General features: G+C 32.5%; 1 protein-coding gene across 1 annotated transcript in view; it reads right to left on the bottom strand.

Annotated features, from left to right (window-relative positions):
• Positions 1-19,398: 19,398 nt before the first annotated feature.
• LOC100264300 (sodium/hydrogen exchanger 6) overlaps positions 19,399-21,770 on the bottom strand; it is a 47,544-nt gene continuing 45,172 nt past the window's right edge. The window contains exon 22 of the mRNA XM_002271829.5: positions 19,399-19,782. Coding sequence (XP_002271865.1) covers positions 19,739-19,782 — 44 coding nt within the window. The 3' untranslated portion in view covers positions 19,399-19,738. The remainder of the gene's footprint in view (positions 19,783-21,770) is intronic.

Below are 21,770 nucleotides of genomic sequence, written 5' to 3'. Positions count from 1 at the left end.
TGTCCTAAGTGGGTCCCACACAACTAGAAATCACCATTTTATTATTTTTTTAGTCATTTTTAGGTAATTATTTTGTAATAAGTGGCCAATGATAGTGTGTCACATGTTAGGTAATTTATGATATTATATAAACTCTTTTAGTTCTAGGGTTTAGGCATCTTGGATCTTTTCGAAGAGTTTTGACATTGGAGGTACAAGTAGATAAGAACTTTGGTTTATTTTCTTTTCTTCTTTATTGAATATATTGTCTTTAGTTTCTTTTGATTCAAATTATGGATTTTTATCCTATTATGGATTGTGAATGTGACATCACCCCCATGAGAGGCTAAAAATCCAACTTGGGTTTGAAGCATGAAAACCTAAGGGCTAGGAAACCTATAGGAACAATGGGTAAATCATTATAACAATAAGATTAATTATTGGTTGAATTACAATTTATCAATTTTTGTTATCCTGTCCTTGTGAGTTAGTTTAGGGAATGATACGGTAGGTTATTACCGATACTAGTGATTCTTGGTAACTCTTGATCATTAGTTATCCTAGTCTTCCCTATCGTTATTTACCCCAAAACAAAGCTATAAGGAGTAAGAAGGGTTAAAAAGCCAAACATTAAATTAGTAATCAATCTTATTCATTTGATGGTTTTAGGAATTTGTGTTAAAAAGGAAAAATTAGGTTTCAGATGTAGTTTTGAGTTATAGAACTCAAGTTGATCGTGAATGGCCAAGGACCCTAAAATCCTAAGATCACTTTACTTAAGAAACTCTTATGTTCTCTATTTCTATATCTTAAGTTAGATTGTGGAAAGCCCCAGACTTGAACCAATTGAATTAAAAATCAATATTCATTTTGTTATTAATTTAGTTTCTTTTACCTAGTTTCACTTCATAAAAATTACTTCATATATTGTTTTTCACTTTAGGATTCAAACAAAAGCAATTTATTTATCCTAGTATTGACAATTTTCATAAGTCGGTCCCTATGAATGATACTCGAACTACTACAAAAGTCGTTGCAACTCTTTCTATGGTTTTTCTTGACCAAGTTGCTACGTAAAAGGCTTAGTATTTTGGACAATAGAGAAGATCGGTCAACACTTTTATTAAGTTTAAACTCTAGACTATATAATGAATCTTAAAACATATATATATATATATATATATATATATATATATATAAATGACTCACTACATAATAATATGTCAATAATTCAGTCTTAGTTTTAAGTACAATAATATAAAAATAGAGTTTTGCTTTGAAATAGCAACACATAAACTCAACTTATAATGTTAAGTTAAACCTAACAAATAGTAAAATTTGTTGTACAATCAAGCAATGCAATACTTCCCATAAATCAAGATCCAAAGGAACAATATATAACTACAATGGGTATAACCATACGAGCAATACTAAAACCATAATAATTTTACATGCATGTGATTTATTGCTTACCATCATTTAACCTTGTCATATAGATAAAGCTTTTCAACTTCTTTTGGACTAGATATTCCCTTTTGCACATTTCTAAACTCCTTTTTCATAACTAATAATGGAGTCCCTATTTTTTACTTACAATGGTAAAGTGAGGTTTTAAATTTCTAGGAAACAAAAAGAAATAAAATGATAATATTAAAAAAAAATGTTAGTTGCTTACATTTTTAACATCTTTTCGTGACCAAGAATAAAAAGTAGATGAAACAATAGTGAGAACTTAGGCTTTTTCTCTATTGGGAAACAAAAAGGAGCAAACAAATGACCAAATAAAAAAATATAAAAAAATAATATGCTATAAAATAAAAGGAAAGGGAAAGTTGTCTTAGAGAAAAAAATGAGGGACATTTGTGTCCCAGTCAAGTCATTTTTTATCCTTTTTAAGGGATGAATTATTCTAGCAAATATGGGAGTTATTTTAACCACTTTAACCAAATAACTCTTGAAAAAAAAAAGGCTACATTGCATGATAGTTTGAAAGTGAGCTTATACATAATCTTATTTGACCAAAGAAGGCCATTTTGGCCCAAAAATTCAAGAAATAAAGGCATGAGGTGGTTTTATAAGAAGTAGAAGATTAGACAAATAATATATGTTTATATTATTGTAGAATTTCTGAAATTTTTTATAAAATTTTTTTGTAAAGAATTAATTTAAAAATATATAAATGTATTGTCTTATATAATTTACATTAGAATTTTTAACTAAAGAGTATCAATAAGAAATATCTATTATAAAATTACGGTGATGAGAAGATTTTATAGAAAGTATGAGATTGGTAAAACATTATATGGTCAAATTATTGAAAAAAAAAATGAGTGTTTTTTTTTAATATCAAACTTTAAGTGATCTATAACTTTTTATATATCTCTTAAAAAAAATCAATTAGAGAAATTATAAAATAAAAAAAAATAAAAAAGAAGAATTGAAATAAATTATTATTAAAAGTTGATATCTTATAGATTCATATATGAACTATAATAAAATATAATACTATTAAAAAAACAAAAATAAATTATTATTATCTTATACAATCACAATTTGGATTCATTCTTTTTGCTTTCATATGAAAAAAACTAATAATGTTATGGTACTCACATGGTAAACCTCTTTGTTACATTTTTTTTATGTAATCAATTTAATCTAAAATTGACTTTTATAAATATATAAAATAAATATTTATATACAAAATAAATTATTTTAAAGCAATATTTTTTATTTATTTTATAATTTAATTTTTATTTTATTATAAATTATCAAGAATAGTTTATAATACTAACATTAAAATCAAATACCTAGAAATAAAGCCTATGAATGGTTTTATAGGAAGTACCCAATTAGGTAAATAATAATTCTTTATGCTATTAGGTAAAATTATTTATCCTATGCATTAACACTTGAGATTAATTTTTATGCTCGAATAATAGGAGGAAGACTTATAATATTACGGTTTTTACATATTTGTATAACCAATTTAATCCAAATGGATCTAAATGTAATATTTTTTTATTTTTTAAATTTAGTTTTTATTGTATTATATATTAGGACATTGAGTCTTGTTTGTATGTTAGAAATTTTGTTTCTTTTAATGTTTGGTCATAGAAGTCCTTTTAGATAGTGACTTGCTCTCCATTGAAGATCAAGAGTTGTTATTCATCTAATCGAGAAGTCACAGGTACGTCTAAAAAGGTTTGGCTTGTGGCAAGTTAGGCTCCCATGAGGTATAGAGAAAATCAAATTTGTTTTTGAACTTAAAATGCGTTAAATTAATGTTTTGAAAAATGGCTGAACCGCTCAAGCGACCTAAAGCACTCAAGCATTGAAAATCGCTCAAGTGTTCCACACCACTCAAGTGGCCAAGGCGTTAAAACAGTGCTTCAATTGTCTTGAGCAGTCATGCTAATTATGTTGAGATTTTTTCACGTAAATTCAATTTGAGGGTTAAAGATCTTAAACTTATTGAGACGATTTCATTAAGGAGAAAGCCTAACATGCCACACCATTCCCAATATCTCATTCAAGGATTCAATCTTTGAATCTGGAGTTGAAGACCTTCATCCCTTTAGCGAGGTTGAAGTGTATCCATTAGAGAAATTGAAAGTTGTTGCGTTGTAGATGTGGATCAAATGGTAGGCATTGGAGAGTAAGTCTTTAAGATAAAGCAATCAGGTAAATCTGTGTAACTTTATCTCATATAGTGGATTTTTATTAGTGGTCTTAGACCTCATGGTTTTTTATCTCCACAATTAGTGTGGGGGTTTTCCACATAAAAATCCTTGCGCCTCATTGTTTATATTTTTCATTATCTTGCTTGTAATGTATTGCCTATCTTTAATTGAATTGATAATCCTTAACTACTCGCAGGTAAAAAGTTGATAATACATATAAATCTTTATTTAAATTTTTAAATACACCCATTCACCCCTCGCCCCCCACCCCCTTAGGTGTTACCCTACTAGACCTCAAGATTTTTTCATTATATATTATCAAGGATAGTTCAAAGTATTTACATTGAATGAAAAAAGACAATAGGTGATTTTATAATAAATGTAAGTGTAGACCCCCTCTCTTCACCTTTTGGATTTTTTTTTATGCTTTTGAAACAAGAAGGCATTGATGGCCCGGAGGGAGGAGGAAAAACTTCCCATTTTTTTTTAAGTAGAGGGGGGGGGGGACCTCCCTAGGTAGAAGGGAGCAGCACAAGATGTGTGGCGAGAGCGAATGGCGGCCATGCTGGTGGTTGAAAACACCATGCTTGCTAAAGGATGAATAGGAGAGCAAGTAGTGGCTTGGAAGGGAAGACATAAACAAGTGCTTTTGGGGGGGAGGGGGGAGGGGGGGGGGGGGTAAAAGAGGGCAAAGATTTTTTTGGAGGAAAGGCAAGCAGCTGCTTAAAAAAAACGGGAGAGCGACGCTACCTTGGGCTAGGTAAGTTTTTGTCTCTTAACGTGCTCCGCTACCTACTAATTGATGCATATTGTTTTGTTGTTTGTTGTGGACATCAAGGGCCATAGGTTTGCTTTGGTGGAACATGATTATTTTGCGTGATATACTCTTTTTTTTTTTTTTTCTTCTTGATACCCTGGACTCTCCTCTATAAATAACTGTATTTTTTTTGGGTTGGATTGGATGTTTGATAATTAAATACTAGGTTCCTAACTTGTCCCACCAGTTGGCCATCTGTTCATCACTCATGGAATGTGGTTTTGCCAGATAATTCCTTGAATCTCTCATTCTTGCTCTGTTTTTTTTTTTTTTTTTTTGCTATTTCATACCCCCCCATGCACACGGCCACCTTCATCTTTCCATCCTTTTCATCCTAACATACCCATCACCCTTCAACTCTCCATGCTCTATCACTCATAACCGTCCCCTTCATTGTCCATAGTTACGTTTAACACCCAATACCCATTTCACTCACACCTTTTTCATTTTCACAAACCTGTATCTCTCTCTAAATCTGCACTTGCCCATCTTCTCCATTTATCTCACCCGTTGTAGTAGCCCCCTTCATCATCAAACCATTGCCAAACCATCATCCTAACTCACCTCCACACCCTCTACCTTCGACCCATTCCCAGGACTGGCTGCCATCTCCATCACCATCGTCAAACCATCTCCCATTATCAGGCTACCTGAAGCTATCAAAGCTGCCACCGCAATGCACCGAGCACGCTCTCATGTACTATCTGGATGATGCAAGTGATCTCTTGCTAGAGAATCTGTAATGACCGGGTATTTTATGCCACGTTAGCCTTTTTAGTTTGAAAAGTCTTATTTTGTGTGATGGTTGAAAAGTAAAAAAAGAAAAGTGTTTGGAGAACACGTGTCAATTTCGGATTGGTGAAATTCGTTTTTTTTTTTCCGGTCAATTAAACGAGTTGAAAGTTTATGCCATGTTAGCCTTAGGGTAGAAAATTTCTTAGGATTTTAGAAATTGGAAATTTCCGGAAACGAAAAACAAAAACGAAAACGAAAAATAAATAAATTAAGATTAATTAGAATTAATTAAGAAAAATTAATTAATTAATTAAATTAAATTGATGAATAATAAAATTGAGAAAATTAGTTTTAGATTGGTGGTAATAAATAAATTTGTGTGTTAAAAAAAAAAGAATTGGAAATCAAATAAAACAAATAGAATAAACAAAAGAAAAGTAAAATAAAAGAAAAGAAATGAAAATATTCAAATGGGTTATTAAACTTGGGCCATGTGAATGTGGTATGGATTGTTAAAAAGAAAGGAATTGAGTTGGGCTTGGATATGGGCTTAAGTGGTTGGTGGCTTTTAAAAGCCATGCGAAGTGGGCTGTTAAAAAAAAAAGGAAAATGAGGAGTTTTTTTTTTTTTAAAGGGCATAACGCAGGGAGAAGAAAGGAGTGGCGGCTGTGGAATTAGGGCACTCGCCGGATCTTTGACTGGCCGTTTGGACGACCAAACGATCTCTGTTTTGGCCCAAATTCGGAGGAAATACTCTATTCGACTAGAGGAACAAGTCTATGGTGGCTGATTTCATTTTTAACGGCCAAATTCTCAAATTTTTGGTAGGGGAAAACTAACCCTAAAACTCAAATTTAATGTATTTTTCATTGGAAAAAAATTATAAATCTGATAATTATGAGTTAAATAGGTAATTGTGATGTTGTGTGAATTTTTTGGAATGATTTGAGATTTTTTCTGAATTTTTTTGTAATTTTCAGAATTCTTTGTAATTGATAAATAATTATTTTAGGTTGTTAAAAATTGTTAGAAATGTAGGAAAATTTCGGAATTAGGGCAAGATTTCAAATCTAGTGATTTATGAATTTTTGAAAATTGATTGGAATATTTGCGGTAATTTTATTGTGAAAAATTAGTTATTTTCAAATATTAGGAATTATTAGAATTATTGAAAATTTCTGAAATTGTGATATAAATTCAAGTATATTGATGTGTGAATTTCCGAAAATTCGTTGGTATATTTTCGGGAATTTTAATGTGAAAATTTTATTTTATTGGGTTATTGAAAATGTTGGAATTGTTGAAATTATTAAGGAATTTTGGAGTTTGTGGCATTCATTTGCATCATGGTTGTATGAAGAAAAAAAAAATTGTGAAAAGTGTATGAAATGGAAAAAAAATAAAATAGTGATGAAAAGTGAAAGCCCGTGTGAGGTGAACTAAGAAGGGAAAGAGATCCCTAGGGTGAAAGACCCAAAAGTTTACCCCGGGAAGACTCCGAATGGAGAGTATATTTGGGTGCGGACACGTATCCTTCGGTGAAAGCCGAGAACGATAGTGCATTGTATGATTGCGTGTCATACGTTTATATGCATTCATTTAATGATTGGATGTTGTGGAATTGAGTTTAATGTTATATGTTAAATTGGGTGACTTGATTTATATTGGTGAACTGTTGCGTTTGGGTTCTCAAAATATAGTAATCCCCCATTAACCCTATGGGTGTTAGGCACCCTACTGAGCAATGTGGAAATGCTCACCCCTTCATTTTTATATCTTTTTAGATGCAGATATCACTCTTGAGGATCCACAGATGGGACAGGGAGGACTTTAGGATGCCCCTGGAGCGGTTTAGTGGAAAGGTTTTATTTTTTTTATTGTGTTTGTGGCATTGAGACCTTGTAATAAGTGAATTATGGATAATGTAATAAGACCTTAGTTTGATTAAGGGGATTTTTATGAAACTTTATTTTGGGATGCAATGATGTTTATTAAATCTTGATGTGTTTGAGTAAGGTTTTAAAATATTGTTAGTTGGTGAGAACCCTAGTGGGACTTATATGTGAAAAAAAAAAATTCAGAGTGTTTTAGTTGACTGCCAACGTAGAATAGGAGAAACCCTTAGGGTCAAACCTTTGACCTGGGGTCACGGGCCAAATTTTGGGTCGCCCAGAATTTGGGTCGTGACAGAATCCCAGCATTATCGTCATTGTTCAGGACATCACCGGGGCGAGTTGCAGCATACTTCACAAAGGTGCTTCAAGCACGCATAACCACCTCGTGCTTCAGTGCCTCCACGCCGAACTATGAGCTCATTCACCATGCCATTGAAGCGTCTGAAGGTCGTCTTACCACCATCCCCCGTCCTCCATTGCTCATTGCCTGCAACTTTCTCTTCACTGACCAAGCCGGCAATAGTCGCACCTCGAGGTTGCAAGCGGATTCTTCCTCGATGCTGGCACATGGTTTGCCTCGAACTGCTCCGACCATGTGGACAGTCGTGCCGGTCACCAGCAATAGCGACAACGTCTTCTGGATGCCGTCGGACTACCACCACTGCTTCCCTCTCCATCGTCTCGCCGGTGGTGGAAGCTTCCTCTAGGAGATGTTTCCCAGGTGGAGGGGCGGGCTGTGAAGGAGGTGGAGTCTTGGGCTTGCCCATTGGTGACGGATATTGGGCTTGAGAAGAAGCCCAGCCCAAGCATGTTGATGGAGGGCAATGTCTTCTCAAATAAGTGGGTTGTGATGGGGTTTGGGGTTTGGACCTGTCCATGATGATGGATATGGGCCTGGGTTGGAGCCCAGGCCCATTTGCGTTGAGAAAGGGCCTTATGCTAGCCCCCCTTATTAAGGTGGCCCATACTCACATTTAGTTAGCCCATTAGGTTGTTTCAATTTTGAATAATCTTCAGATTCCTAATTTTCATAATTGATTTATTTATCTATTTCCAAAAAAAAAAAAAAAAAGGAGCTCTAGTTTCTCAATGAATTTTCTAAATTCCGAGTTTTAAATTCTATTTTCAAAACTTATGTCCTTAAGCAATTCTTCAAAAAAAAAATTCTGATTTTCAAATTTAATTTTCAATCTCAAAATTTCCACTATTGAATTTCACTCGTTAAAATATTATGTTTTTTAATTATTATTATTATTTCATATGTATTTATTTATCCTCTTCTAAAATTCTCATTCATTAAAGTCCAATCCTTCAAAAATCCAATGTCCTAATTTAATTTTCAATCCTAAAAATTCCACTATTCTTTTTTATTCGTTTAAATGTTATTTTCGTTAATGAGTATTATTATCCCATATTTATTTATTTATTTAAAGTCCAATCTTTCAAAAATCCAACGTCCAAATTTAATTTTCAATCTCAAAATTCCCACTATTCAATTTCACTCATTTAAATATTATGTTTGTTAATTATTATTATTATTTCGTATGTATTTATTTATCCTCTTCAAGGAATCACATTCATTAAAGTCCAATTCTTCAAAAATTCAACGTCCAAATTTAATTTTCAATCTCAAAATTCCCACTATTCAATTTCACTCATTTAGATATTATGTTTGTTAATTATTATTATTATTTCGTATGTATTTATTTATCCTCTTCTAAGAATCACATTCATTAAAGTCCAATTCTTCAAAAATCCAACGTCCTAATTTAATTTTCAATCTCAAAAATCCCACTATTCATTTTTTATTCGTTTAAATATTATTTTTGTTAATAGGCATTATTATTCCATGTTTATTTATTTATTCAATCATTAAAGTTCAATTCTTCAAAACCCGACTTCCAAATTTAATTTCCAATCTCAAAAACTCCACCATTCATATCCCGCTGTTTAATGATTATTCTCGTTATTAATGTTATCACATCCATTTATTTATTTAATTATTCATATATCAAAGATCTCATCTCTAAATAATTTCTTAAATTTTCATTCTCTAAGTTTAATCTCCAATCCCTAAAAATCCCGTCTTTCGCAATTATTTACCTGATCTTTATTATTTCACCATCGTTATTATTCCATTCATTTACTTATTCACTCATCCACTTATCCACTTATTTAAAATCCCCCCTCTAAATAATTCTTCAAATTTCCCAATCTCTAAATTCAACTTCCAATTTCCAAAATTCCCATCTTCGTGATTATTTATCCAATCGTTAATATTTTTGGTTATTTTATTCATTTATTTATTCGATTGTTCGTTTATTTAAAATTCCATCCCTAAGTAATTCATCAAATTTCCAATCCCTAGGTCTAATTTTCGATTTCCGAAACCCTAACTCCTGCAATTATTTACCCAATCATTATTATTTCGTCATTATTATTATTCCATTCATTTATTTATTCACTTATTCATTTATTTAAAAATTTCATCTTTAAATAATTCTTCAAAATTCCGATTTCCAAATTTAGTTCTTTGAAATTCCCATTTTCCAATTTTTGAACTTAATTTTCAATTTCCAATATGTCAATTCTCGCATTTATTCTGTTACTTATTATTATTATCATGATTATTATCATTTTATTTGTTTATTTCTAAAAACTCCGCCTTCGAATGATTTCCAAGATTTCCAATTTTTATAATTCAATTTCCATAGCTTCTCCTTCTCAAATAATTTTCGATTCTCATTTCTTTCAAAATCTAATTTCCAAGGTCCTAATTTTCGTAATTTAATTTTTTTTTTTTAAATCCGAACTCTTAAATCATTTTCAAAATTCCAATCTCTTTTGAATTTAATTTCTAAAATTCTCATTCTTACATTTAATTTCTAAATATCTGATCTTCAAATAAACTCTGAAACTCCAATTTTCAAGTAATCTTCGAGACTCCAATTTTTCAAATAAACTTCAAAAATCCAATTTTCTCTCAAATAGTTTTAATTCCACTCTGGTTCTCATAACAATCTTCTGCTCCTCTTGATTTTTAATAAGCGTGAATGAATTTTTCATAACTCCAGAATAATGGAATATGTGATATTAATTCATGCAAAATGAATGGGTTTTGGTGGGAGCCCGACATATGTGATTTTATGATTGATTGATTGATTCGACCGTCATACATTATTGATTTATTCTACTCTATGACATGCATGGGATTATTTCTTAATTGTGCACTGACCCTCTTTCTCCTGAGGCACATTGATCGTTTGATGCCAAGGTATGCCTTGCTCCCACTTCGATCATTCTTTATTGAGTGTTTCGATTCTCACACATGCGATCATGCTGATTATTCATTGATTACCTCATCAATCGCCATGTCAGCTTCATTTTATTAATAGAGACCCGACTTTAGGGACTTAGAGGGGTGCTATGGTCTTTGTCGTACCTTCCCGATAAGTAACCTAACCCCCGAGCCCGATCCAGTTTTTCACAGACCACCTTTTCCAAAATAAGGAGTCACACTTAGGGTTTTCTTTCTTATTTTGTTTACCCTTTTAAAAATAAAACAAAAATAAGTGGCGACTCCCAGTCATTTTTGAACAAATAAAATCATTTTAAAATAAAAATCGAGCTCGCGATCGAGTGGAAAATGCATGAGCCGAAATGCGGGGTCTACAGTAAGATTAAAGGAATAATAGATAGTTATATTATGATAGAATTTACTAAAGTTTTTAAAATTTTTATAATGGATTACTCTTTGAAAATCTAAATTTATTGCATTATATAGTTATTATTAGAAAAAAAATCAACAATATCAATAAAAAAAATACCTATAGACAAAATTGAGGAGATAAAGTAGTTTATGGAAATCAAGAAATGGTAAAACCTTATTTGGTCAAATTATTGGAAAACACATAAGTTTTTTATTAACTTGAAATGACCCATAACCTTTCATATATCTTTAAAAAGATTCAACAAGAGGAATTGTAAAAAAAGAAAAATAAATGAAATAAATAATTATTAAAATATCATTTCCTTATAAATTCATATACTAAAACCATACTACATCTTGATTAATCCTTTAATTATGTCCATATGCATATTGAAATTTTCTACCTTAGTTTCTAGGGCTACTCTACACAGAATTTTTTTCAAGCATATGCCCTTTAAATTAGATCATAAAGTTGCCAGCAACACGGTGCATACAAATCTAATGACATGCATTTGTCTTGGACCAACCAAGATAAATATTGGCAATTACAACCATAATGCTTGGATTGACCATTAGACATTAATAAAATTAAAACCCCTTCTTTTAGTGTCTCAATTTGCAATACATGCTAAAAACAACCCTAACCATTAACATTTCCACTCTCAATAAGTGCAAAATTAAGAGGGAACAATTGATTATTTCTATCACAATCCATGATAATAATTATAGTGTTCTCTATTAGGATAGAGCCCTTAAAAATATGACATGATGTAATAGATTTGGAATCTTATTATTTATTTAATAATATTCTAGTTTCACTTTTATCTATCACTATTCCATGCATTACACTTTATGAGCATTCTCGCCTAACATCTCTAGCATTGTACATGACTTGAGTGCATTAAGAGTTGCATAGAAGATCCAAGTCATGGGTTCCTTGCAAGTGGATGATTTGTTCATAGCTGGTATGTGAACTCAGACAAGCCATTTAAAGTTGTAATGTTAGGATAAAGCCTTTAAAAGCATGACATAACGTAACAGATTTGAAATATATTATTCATTTAATGATATTTTAGGTTCACTTTTATTTATCCTTATTCCGTGCATTATATACTCTATGAGCATTTTGGCCTAGCATCTCTTACATTGTACATGACTTGGGTGCATTAGAAGTTTCATGGAAGATCGAAGTCATGGGTTCTTTTCAAGTAAATGATTTGTTCATAGCTCAGTCATGGACTTAGGCAATCTATTTGAGGTTGTAGTGCACCACTTCTAAATTGGAAGGATGACTGGTCTTGGCTATCGAGATGGAGTTCTCATGATGAGTCCACTAGTGTGTATGGTTATACATTGAACAAGACCTACGATGAGTCATGATCTAAGACCATCAGGTAGTCATGACTTTACCAAGTTGTTATATTGTATAGTCTCTCAACCTTGAGAGAATATTAAGCTTGTGAAAAAGTTAGCAGTATCTTTAACATATAGGTGAGATCGTAAGTTGATCATATATTCCTTATGGATTGGGTCATTGTTTATGAAAGTCAATAGCAATAGGTATTCTCAATAGAGGCACCATGATATCTCATGGACTTGAGACAATGTGTCCACTTAGGTGATCCTGAGGAGGTGTGGATAGTAGGTCACAGAACTAAGCATTTGGTGTCTCGTTGTTATATGCATAGGGTATTGGAGTGCAATTGACTCTCTATAGTGGGATGTTGAGTCAACTTTAGAATTTAATTATAAGGGAGTTAGTATGTCTTATAAGTCCCAATGGTCCCCACTCGAACTCATATTCCTTGATGACACAGTTTATGAGAGTTGGATGGGTTTTTAGTTCACTTTTGTGCATAAGGGTGTTTTAGAAATTATGTAAGGTTGCACAAGGATAAGTGAACAGTATCTCTTAACTAGGCTAATTGATTAATTAGAACCCTATTGGGTTAATTAACCTTTTTAGGTTAGATTAAGTGACCCCAGCCTATGGTGGGCTTAAGTCACTTAAGTCTAATACTAAGCCTATAAATACCCCCTTTAAGGGTTACAGTTTCTAATTTTTGTCATTTTCTCCCTATAGTCCAGAGAAAGAACTCTAGCCTCTAGCCTTGAGATCTACACCATCTTAGTGCCTAGACTTAACGAGGAGTCATCGGGTGAAAGATCATGGAGTTTACAAGATCTACTATGAGTTTAAAGTATTCTATATTGACTGGAATCAATCTAGTAACATTCAGATCAAAGGTATATGACATTATTCTCTAGATTTATGTTTTCTATGGTAGTAATATTATTTTTTTAATACTAAGTTTTCAGTTGAGATAGATTTAGAGAGCTTAGGATAGATTTTCATGCACCCTAACAATCCAAGGCATAGGAATGGAGCAATCCAGGGTTTCCTAACATGTAGTGCACTACCTCTTAATTAGAGGGATGGTTGGTCTTGGCCATCAGGATGAGTTTCCCATGGTGAGTGCACTAGTTTGTATGGTTAGACATTAGATAGGACCTATAATGAGTCATAACTAAAGGCTATCAAGTAGTAATGAATTCACCAAGCTACTTCATTATGTTATCTCTCAACCTTGAGAGAATATTGAGTTTGTGCTAAGTTAGTAGTGACTTTGACCTATGAGTGAAATCGTAAGTTGATCATGTATTCCCTATGCATTGGGTCATTGTTGATGGAAGTCAATAGCAATAGGTATTCTCCATAGAGACCATGATATCTCATGGGATTGAGACAAAGTGTCCCATTGGGTGTTCTTAAGCAAGTGTATTCATGAAAACTATGATAATAATAGTTCCTTAAGTGGAACTTGACATAGGTTCTTTGAAAGCTAAAACATGTTAGTTAAACACACAATATGAGGATCTGTAACTCAAGGCTAGTAGAGGTAGTCTTGAAAGGCAGATAGCTTTCACCTTATTAAAGTATGAACACCAATTCATGGGGAGACTAAACACAATGGATAAAATGTCATAAACCCTAAGCACATGGTGTGTCATGTTGTTATTTACATAGAATATTAGAGTTCAATTGATTCTCTATAGTGGGATGTTGAATCAACTTCAAAATTAGATTATGAGAAAGTTAGTACTCTTATGGGTCACAATGGTCCCCACTTGAGCTCATGTACTTTATCGACATGGTTTATAAGGGTTGGATTGGCTCTAGGTTCAGTTTTGCACATAAGGGCATTTTTGGTAATTATAGAAGGTTGCACATAGGTAAGTGAACAAGGTCTCTAGATTAGGCTAATTGATTAATTGGTAGACTTTATTGGGTTAGATTAAGTGACCCAAGCACTTAGTGTGCTTAAGTCACTTAAGCTCATTAGGTTACTCTATAAATATCCCTTTAAGGGTTAGGGTTTCCATAGTTTTCCCATACAGTTGTCTTCCACCTCTAGAGAGAAAGAGAATCATAACCTCCATCATTTCTTCCCCATCACTGGAAGTGTGCCAAGATCAAGGAAGAGTCATCGGGTGAAAGAGGTTGAGTTTATGAGACTTTCAATGACATCAATTTGATTCTTCAACACTTCAATTTAAGGTTTGGAACATCCAAACCTAAAGGTTAGTATTTTAACCTTAAAGGTCAATTTTTTGAAAAATTGGTATTGCTTTCATTGCTTAGATCTAAGATGCCAACATCCTTATACTTTCCAAACAAGTGTTTGTCATCAATAGTTAAAACAGGGTGATAACCCTTGAATCCCTCTATAAAAGGATGAAATGTCTAAAAAACTCATTGAAAGTCCTTGTTTCACATATTCCATAAGCATGTTTTAAATATTACAATACATCTTAGATTTACTTGCTCTAAGGCAGCAAAACAATGCAACAATTTTGCGTATGACTTATAGAAATCACCAAATCATTTAGTCGTGGCTTTAAGCTTTCCTTCATAATCTCGGTGTATGAGATTTGACACCCAATTTTTTAAATGCCACTTGTTTGAAGGACAACCACAAAAAGTGTGAATTGTGTTTTAATCACTCTCTCTATATGTGCAACAATTAAGTTGGAGTTCAATTGATGATGGTCTTGGTTCATACAAGGATTCACATAAGTGCGTGTGCCATTATATTTGTTTATTTCAAATAAAGATATTCATCCCATGGCATAAAGTTTCTATGGATACTAAGACTCTTTACTTTCTTACATCTTAGGATCAACAACTTCTTTGTCGATGACACAGTAATATACTTTTAGTGTAGTTAATAGAGTATATTTTTGCAACATGTTGCAAATCTGCTTTGGAATTAAAAATTTATCTAATTATGAACTCTCCACCTTAATTTCCTGTAAGAGTGCTTCCTTATGGGGTCTAGTCACTAGATACAACATGATCAATGTTTTTAATATTTTCAAACTATGGTGATGATGCAAAATGATATTGAATTAGAGAGAAGAATTAAATAGGTCCTCTAGATCCTTTAGATCTAAGTTGTTTGACATGTTACAACCTCTCCCATTCATAACCATATATCTCCTTTGTTCTCTTTCAATTATCTTATGAATATCTAAAAAATGTGACATATGTCACTATCATTGCCTTCATCATTATGAAATTCAAACACCCCTACTCTATCATTTTGAACATCCTTAACTCCCACACTGTCATTATCACATTTTCTTTCTTCACCTTCTTCCTTGTTTGCTTCTCCTTTATACTCAAAATATATGGAATTGAAACTCTTGACATGTTATAACCTTTCTCATTCAAAACCACATCTCTTTTTTTCTCTTTGAATTGTCTCATGAATGTTTTAAAAAAATGAATAAATATCACCATCATTGTTTTCATCATTACAAATTTTAAATTCCTTTCTCTATCATTTTGAACATCCTTAGTGTAAGGAAACCTAGATCTCTCAATTTTATTTCCTAGGTTAGGTTAAGTGCATGTGAATCTTTCTAGACTTTTTCTAAATCCTATGCACAACGAAAACAAGCATATTTTTATACAAAACGGATTTAGATATCAGTACTAGAAAACATTATCTCAAATTTGGACGTTCCCAAATCTATTCTTTTCGATGTAGATGAAGATTGAATCCTCCAGAAGTCTTGTACACCCAAGATCTTCCACCCAATGACTTTTCCTTAATCTTTGCGCATAACCAGTGGGAAGTATGGGAGGGTGGAGGCCGTGACTCTCTCTTCTCTTTTTGAGAGGTGGAAGACAACTCTCTTGAAAACCTTATCCTCTTAAGAAGTATTTATAGGGTTCCTTAAATGGGGCTTAAGTGTCTTGAGCCCCCTACGGGCTTGGGTTACTTAATCTAGTCCAAAATGAGTCGTAATTGATTAATTAACCCAATATGGTCATCTAATCAATCAGTTAGCCTAATCCAAAGATTTTGTTTATTTACCCTTATGCAAGCTTACGTCATTATCAAAACACCCTTATTCACAAAAGTAAACCAAGAGTCAACCTAACCCTTATAGATTGTACTAACAAGGTATATGAGAGTGAATAAGGACCAGTAGGAGCCATATGATAGTACTTGTTCCCTCATAAGCCAATTCTAAAGTTGATTCAACATGTCACTATAGAAAATCAAATGCACTCTAGTACCCTATATAAATAACAAGGACATACTAAGTACTCAAGTCCATGACCAACAATCAATTGTGTTCTGTCTCCCGTAGTCTAACAAAGTGAAAGTTATCAACCTTTTAAGATTATTTCTATCATCCTTAAGTTACAACTTCTCTTATTGTGTGTTCAATTGACATGTCTTAGCTCTTCAAAAGCTTGTGTCAAGTTCCACTTAAGGAACTACTATGGTCATAGTTTACATGAACACATCTCCTTAAGATTGCCCAAGAGGACACTTATCTCAATCTTGTGGGATATCATAGTGTCTCTATTGAAAATACCTATTGCTACCGACTTCTATCAACAATGATCCAATCCATAGGGAATATATGATTAACTTACAATCTCACCTATAGGTCAAAGTCATTTTTAACTTTGGCACAAGCTCAATATCCTCTCAAGGTTGAGAGATAACCTAATGAAGTAGTTTGGTGAATTCATGACAATTTGATAGCCTTATGTCATGACTCACCATAGGTCTTGTCCAATATATAACCAAACACATTAGTGCACTCACCATGGAAAACCCATCTCAATGGTCAAGACCAACCATCCCTCCAATTAAGAGGTAGTGCACTACAACCTCTAATGGGTTGCCTAGACCCGTGAACTGACTATGAACAAGTCATCTACTTGCAAAGAACCCATCACTTGGATCTTCCATGCAATTCCTAATGCACCCAAGTCACGTACAATACAAGAGATGCAGACCAAAATGCTTATAAAATATAATGCATGACATGAGAATAGTTAAAAATAAATTGGAAATTTATTAATAAATTTCAGAACGATAATTGGTTTTGCAAAAGAATAGAAGTATAGAAAAGAAAAGAAAAGGAAATGGGTGTTTGATCGGATTAACACCATCTAGAATAATGGTTGACTCCTAGTGGAGGTTTGTTTGAGCAGTATTAGGATAAAGCCCTTAAAAGCATGACATAATGTAACAAAATAAGATTTCATCAATATATTTGTATTATGATTTAAGTTTTCACTTTTCTATCCATGATTGCATTATTATTATCTAAGCATTTAGGTCTGCATCATTTATATTATACATGACTTCAATGCATTAGGAGTTACATATAAAATTCAAGTCATGAGTTTCTTACAAGTTGAGGAATGGTTTATAGTAGATTCATAGACTTAGGTAACCCATTTAATGTTGTAGTGAACTACCTTCTAATTGGAGAAATGACTTGTTTTAGTTATTAGGATAAGTTTCACATGGTATATGTACTAACATGTATGGTTACACATTGGATAAGACCAATGATGAGTCATGAGATAGTTATCAGATAGTCATGACTTCACCAAACTACTATGTTGCACAAACTCTCAACCTTTATAGTATTGAGTTAGGGCCGAAGTCTTCAATGGTTTTAACCTATGAGTGAGATCCTAAGGTCGTCATCTATTCCCTGAAAATTGAGTCATTGTTAATTAAAGCAAGTGGAAACAAGTATTCTCAAGATAAGCATTATAATATCTCATGAAATTGAGACAATGTGTCCCTTTGGTGATCCTAAGGATTTGTGATCATTAAATCTATACTAGCAACAATTTCTAAAGTGAGATTTGGCATATGCCTTCTATAGTCAAAATATTTCAATTAGTCACAAAATAGAAGGATTTCAAACCTTAGGATTGTAGAGGTAATTTTGAGAGACTAATATTATCATCTTATTAGATTACAAACATTAGCTCATGGAGAGTCTACATGCAATGAATGATAGGTCTCAAACTCGAAAATTATCTAAAATTAGATTTAATAAATTGTTATCTCAATTTAACATTATAAAATATTATAGTGGAGTTGTTCTCTTTAATGGAATGTTGAGTCAACTCAGAATTAGATTCTAGAAGAATCAATATTTTCTTATAGATAGTGCTCGAACTCACAATCTTTGTTGGCACAAAGATTTGAGGGAAATTAGATTTAATCATGTGCATGTATAAGAGCATTTCGATAAATAAATAAATAAAGCAAGATTGCATAAGAATTTATGATTCTTTTTTAGGGCTTTTGAATTAAACTAAATAATCAATTAAAGCTCATTATGACTACTTAATTAATTAGAACCCTGTAGGCAAAATTGACTCAAGCTCATCATGTACCCAAGTCACCTAAGCGCACATGAGAATTTATATAAAACCCAACTAAGGCTCATGATGCAACTAAGTCACCTAAGCCCACATGAGAACTAATTACGGTGTAGGATTAGACACTTTGTGCTCTTCCATCTTAGAAGTTGTGTGTAGCTACCCTACACTAGTGCCAAACTATAAGGACAAAGCAAAAGACAAACCTAATTTTCGAAATCTCCACATTGGACAGATTTTTAACACCTCAATCTAAAAATTACTTTTGAAAATTTTATATTCTTACACTAATTAAATCTAGTAGCCCCAAGATCTTAGTAAATATGCACCCTAGATTACCTAGCTAAGAGCTTTCCTGCACACGAAAAGCAGGAAACACCAAAACTTTCCTATCATTACTTTAGTAACAATACAGTGGAAGCTTCTTTCCAAAGGGAAGCAAGATGATTGACCATGATAACAGAAAAAAGAAATGGAAGATAATGATTTGTCATACATACATACATACATATATATATATATATATATATATATATTCTAACATAATTATTTTTCCTTAAAATATTCACTTCCTGTCAAGATTGGCATAAAAAATAAGTAATCCAAAATTAAAAAATAATAATAAAATATAAAAAATATATGTTTAAAAGTCTTAAAAATCAATTAAAATTACTATATGTTTTGAAATATTCTTCTTATAAATTAAAAAATAATTTGAGAAAGTTCATTGAAGTAAGAAAAACACGAGAGAAAGATTATATATATCCCAATAATTCATCACCATAAATGGGATCAAATTTTCTACTAAAGGGTCACCAGCACCACCTAAATTTCACTAGAGAATCTGTAATCAAATCAAGGAGAAATTCATGCAAACAATCACCTATATAAGCATTATATTTTTGCACATTTGGGTTTAATGGGTACATAGAATGTGAGGCTAAGGAACTAATGCTTAAGTGGATCAAGTGAACATGTTTGATTGCATTGATTAGTAGACATTTTCTGAGCTCTCCTGTGAGTTCTACAATGGTATAATGGTATTTTAATTAGCTCCTATATGAAGTCAATGATGATTTAAGCACAGCCATTGCTTGCCTTCATCTTCCGAGCTACTTGTGGAGTGCAACTCAATCCATACATCCTTTACAAAGTTGACTCCTCTTGCAGTATATAAATTTCTTAATAAATTGGACACTGGGAATTTTAGCCATGGAAACTTGCTCTTCTGGAACTGGATGCTGCTTCACCTGTTAAAACATCAAAGAAGTCATACATATGATAGAATAACTGGAAAACTTCCCAACTGTGCATTGCAGAAATAAACTTTGTATCTAAATGAGGACTCATACTTTGCATTATGAAAATATAAACACTTCAATTTATTACTTTGAACAGTTGGGCATATATATATAAACATGAAGTTTTCAATTATGTGCAAAGACAGTATGATTCTCCAATTCATAACTTTTTTGTCTTATCCCATTGTTTTGTAGGACAACTACACAATATTCATGTGCTTCAAATATTAGTTGATAATTTTCCAATTTACAATTTTTGTCTACATTTATATTATGCAGTATCTCTATGATTGATTGATGTAAAATAATACAGAGACACACTTCAGTCTAATGTAATAAATTAATATTTATAAACTTTTTAATAAGCGACTATTACTATTTTAGTATATGAATGGTTTATCTTACTATTGTAAAATATTTATGGATTGTCTATACATTTATTAGATTTTCTGTGTTGATGGCCCTGTTTGAATGGGTTATGCTATTTTGGGATAAGATGAGCCTTATAAGATTCTGTTTAGCATTCTCTATTAGCTAACTATTATGTACTTTTTGCAATCTAAAGACTCCAGATCATGTATTTCCGTATCTATTAACATTTCCTAAAAGTTCACTTAAAATTTTCATATTCTGTGATTAACTATTATTATATTTTCCAAATTGAAATTGATATGTCAAGAGATTATTTCCTTTTGCAAATTGATGTCTTGCCTGATATTTTTTGTATGTTTCTGATCCATCATATCTTCACTGATACAAGGATTTAAGACTTTTGATTGTAAGTCAACTGAAGCATTTCCTTAATGGTCCTTTACCCTCCAAGGAGTACAGGAGAACTCAAATGCAGAAAGCACTCATTGAAGAAGGATGGGGAATCTTATTCATAAGATGAACTGCTTATTTTGCTTTTGAATTGTGATTTGTTTTATTCTCTCTCTCTTTTGATCACATCTTGCAAGTTTTGGAAGGATTTCTCATCTTCATTGTACCTTTTAATCCACTTCAATGAAGTTTGCTGTTTCTGGTCAGAAAAAGAAGCATCAGAATCCACTGTCACTTGTTACTTCAATTTTCGATGTGACAATCTAATTTATCTGCCCTACTTTGATTTGACTGGTATTAGTTGTATGCCATGTTGAAACTCTCTCCCCACATCCACTTATCCTAGTTTTCTAGGCAAAGAGTTTTTAAGGAGTAAATTCCTAGCTTCTATGTGACAAGAAAGGAAGAAAAAAACTCCAAAGACAAGGTTGAGAGCTGGTAAGATAGATTTTTATTTTTTTCATTTCTTTTATTTAAGTCATCATCTCCAAAGTCCTTGAAAGTGTTCCTCTTAAGTTAACTGGGAATCCAATGGCAACTCCAACAGTGAAAGGCTTGTCCTAAGGGGTAATGATAGGCACTGTGATCTCTAGAGTTGCCACTGCCCCTGACTGGCCAGGATTACAATAAGAGAATAAAATTTGTGAAGATGGAGAGAATACATTGAAGAGGAAGCTGTTTGAATTCAAAGAAAAAGGCAATGGAAGGATTTGGTACTACAAAAAAAAAAAAAAAAAAATCCCATGGGGTATTGCTTTCCTTAGGTTTTGAGGAGGAAAGTAAAATTTCCATGAATTGTCAAACAGATGGAGAGGATTTTTTACTTGGAAAACTTTCTGGTTTTCGATAGGAAATACAAAGGATGTTCATGAGCACAACTCAGGAAATCTACTGGAATGATAATTGAAGGTTCATATGCCTGACAGAATTTGGAACAAATAGAAGACCTCCTTTCTTGGTCTTACTAGAGATATCTAATAGCAGTGACTAGAAGTATCTAGAATACTCCATAATCATGCAGATACAGGGCCTCATGAGCAGAGGCCACCTCTGGAGGGGATTGCTCTCAAATCTTTGGATTGAGTTGACTCCATTGGGTTGGAGATACCTTTTCC

The sequence above is a fragment of the Vitis vinifera genome, chromosome 15 (genome assembly GCF_030704535.1).
Source record: "Vitis vinifera cultivar Pinot Noir 40024 chromosome 15, ASM3070453v1".
Classification (NCBI taxonomy): domain Eukaryota; kingdom Viridiplantae; phylum Streptophyta; class Magnoliopsida; order Vitales; family Vitaceae; genus Vitis; species Vitis vinifera.
Note: the sequence above shows the minus strand (reverse complement) of the source record. Positions and strands in the feature narration are given on the sequence as shown.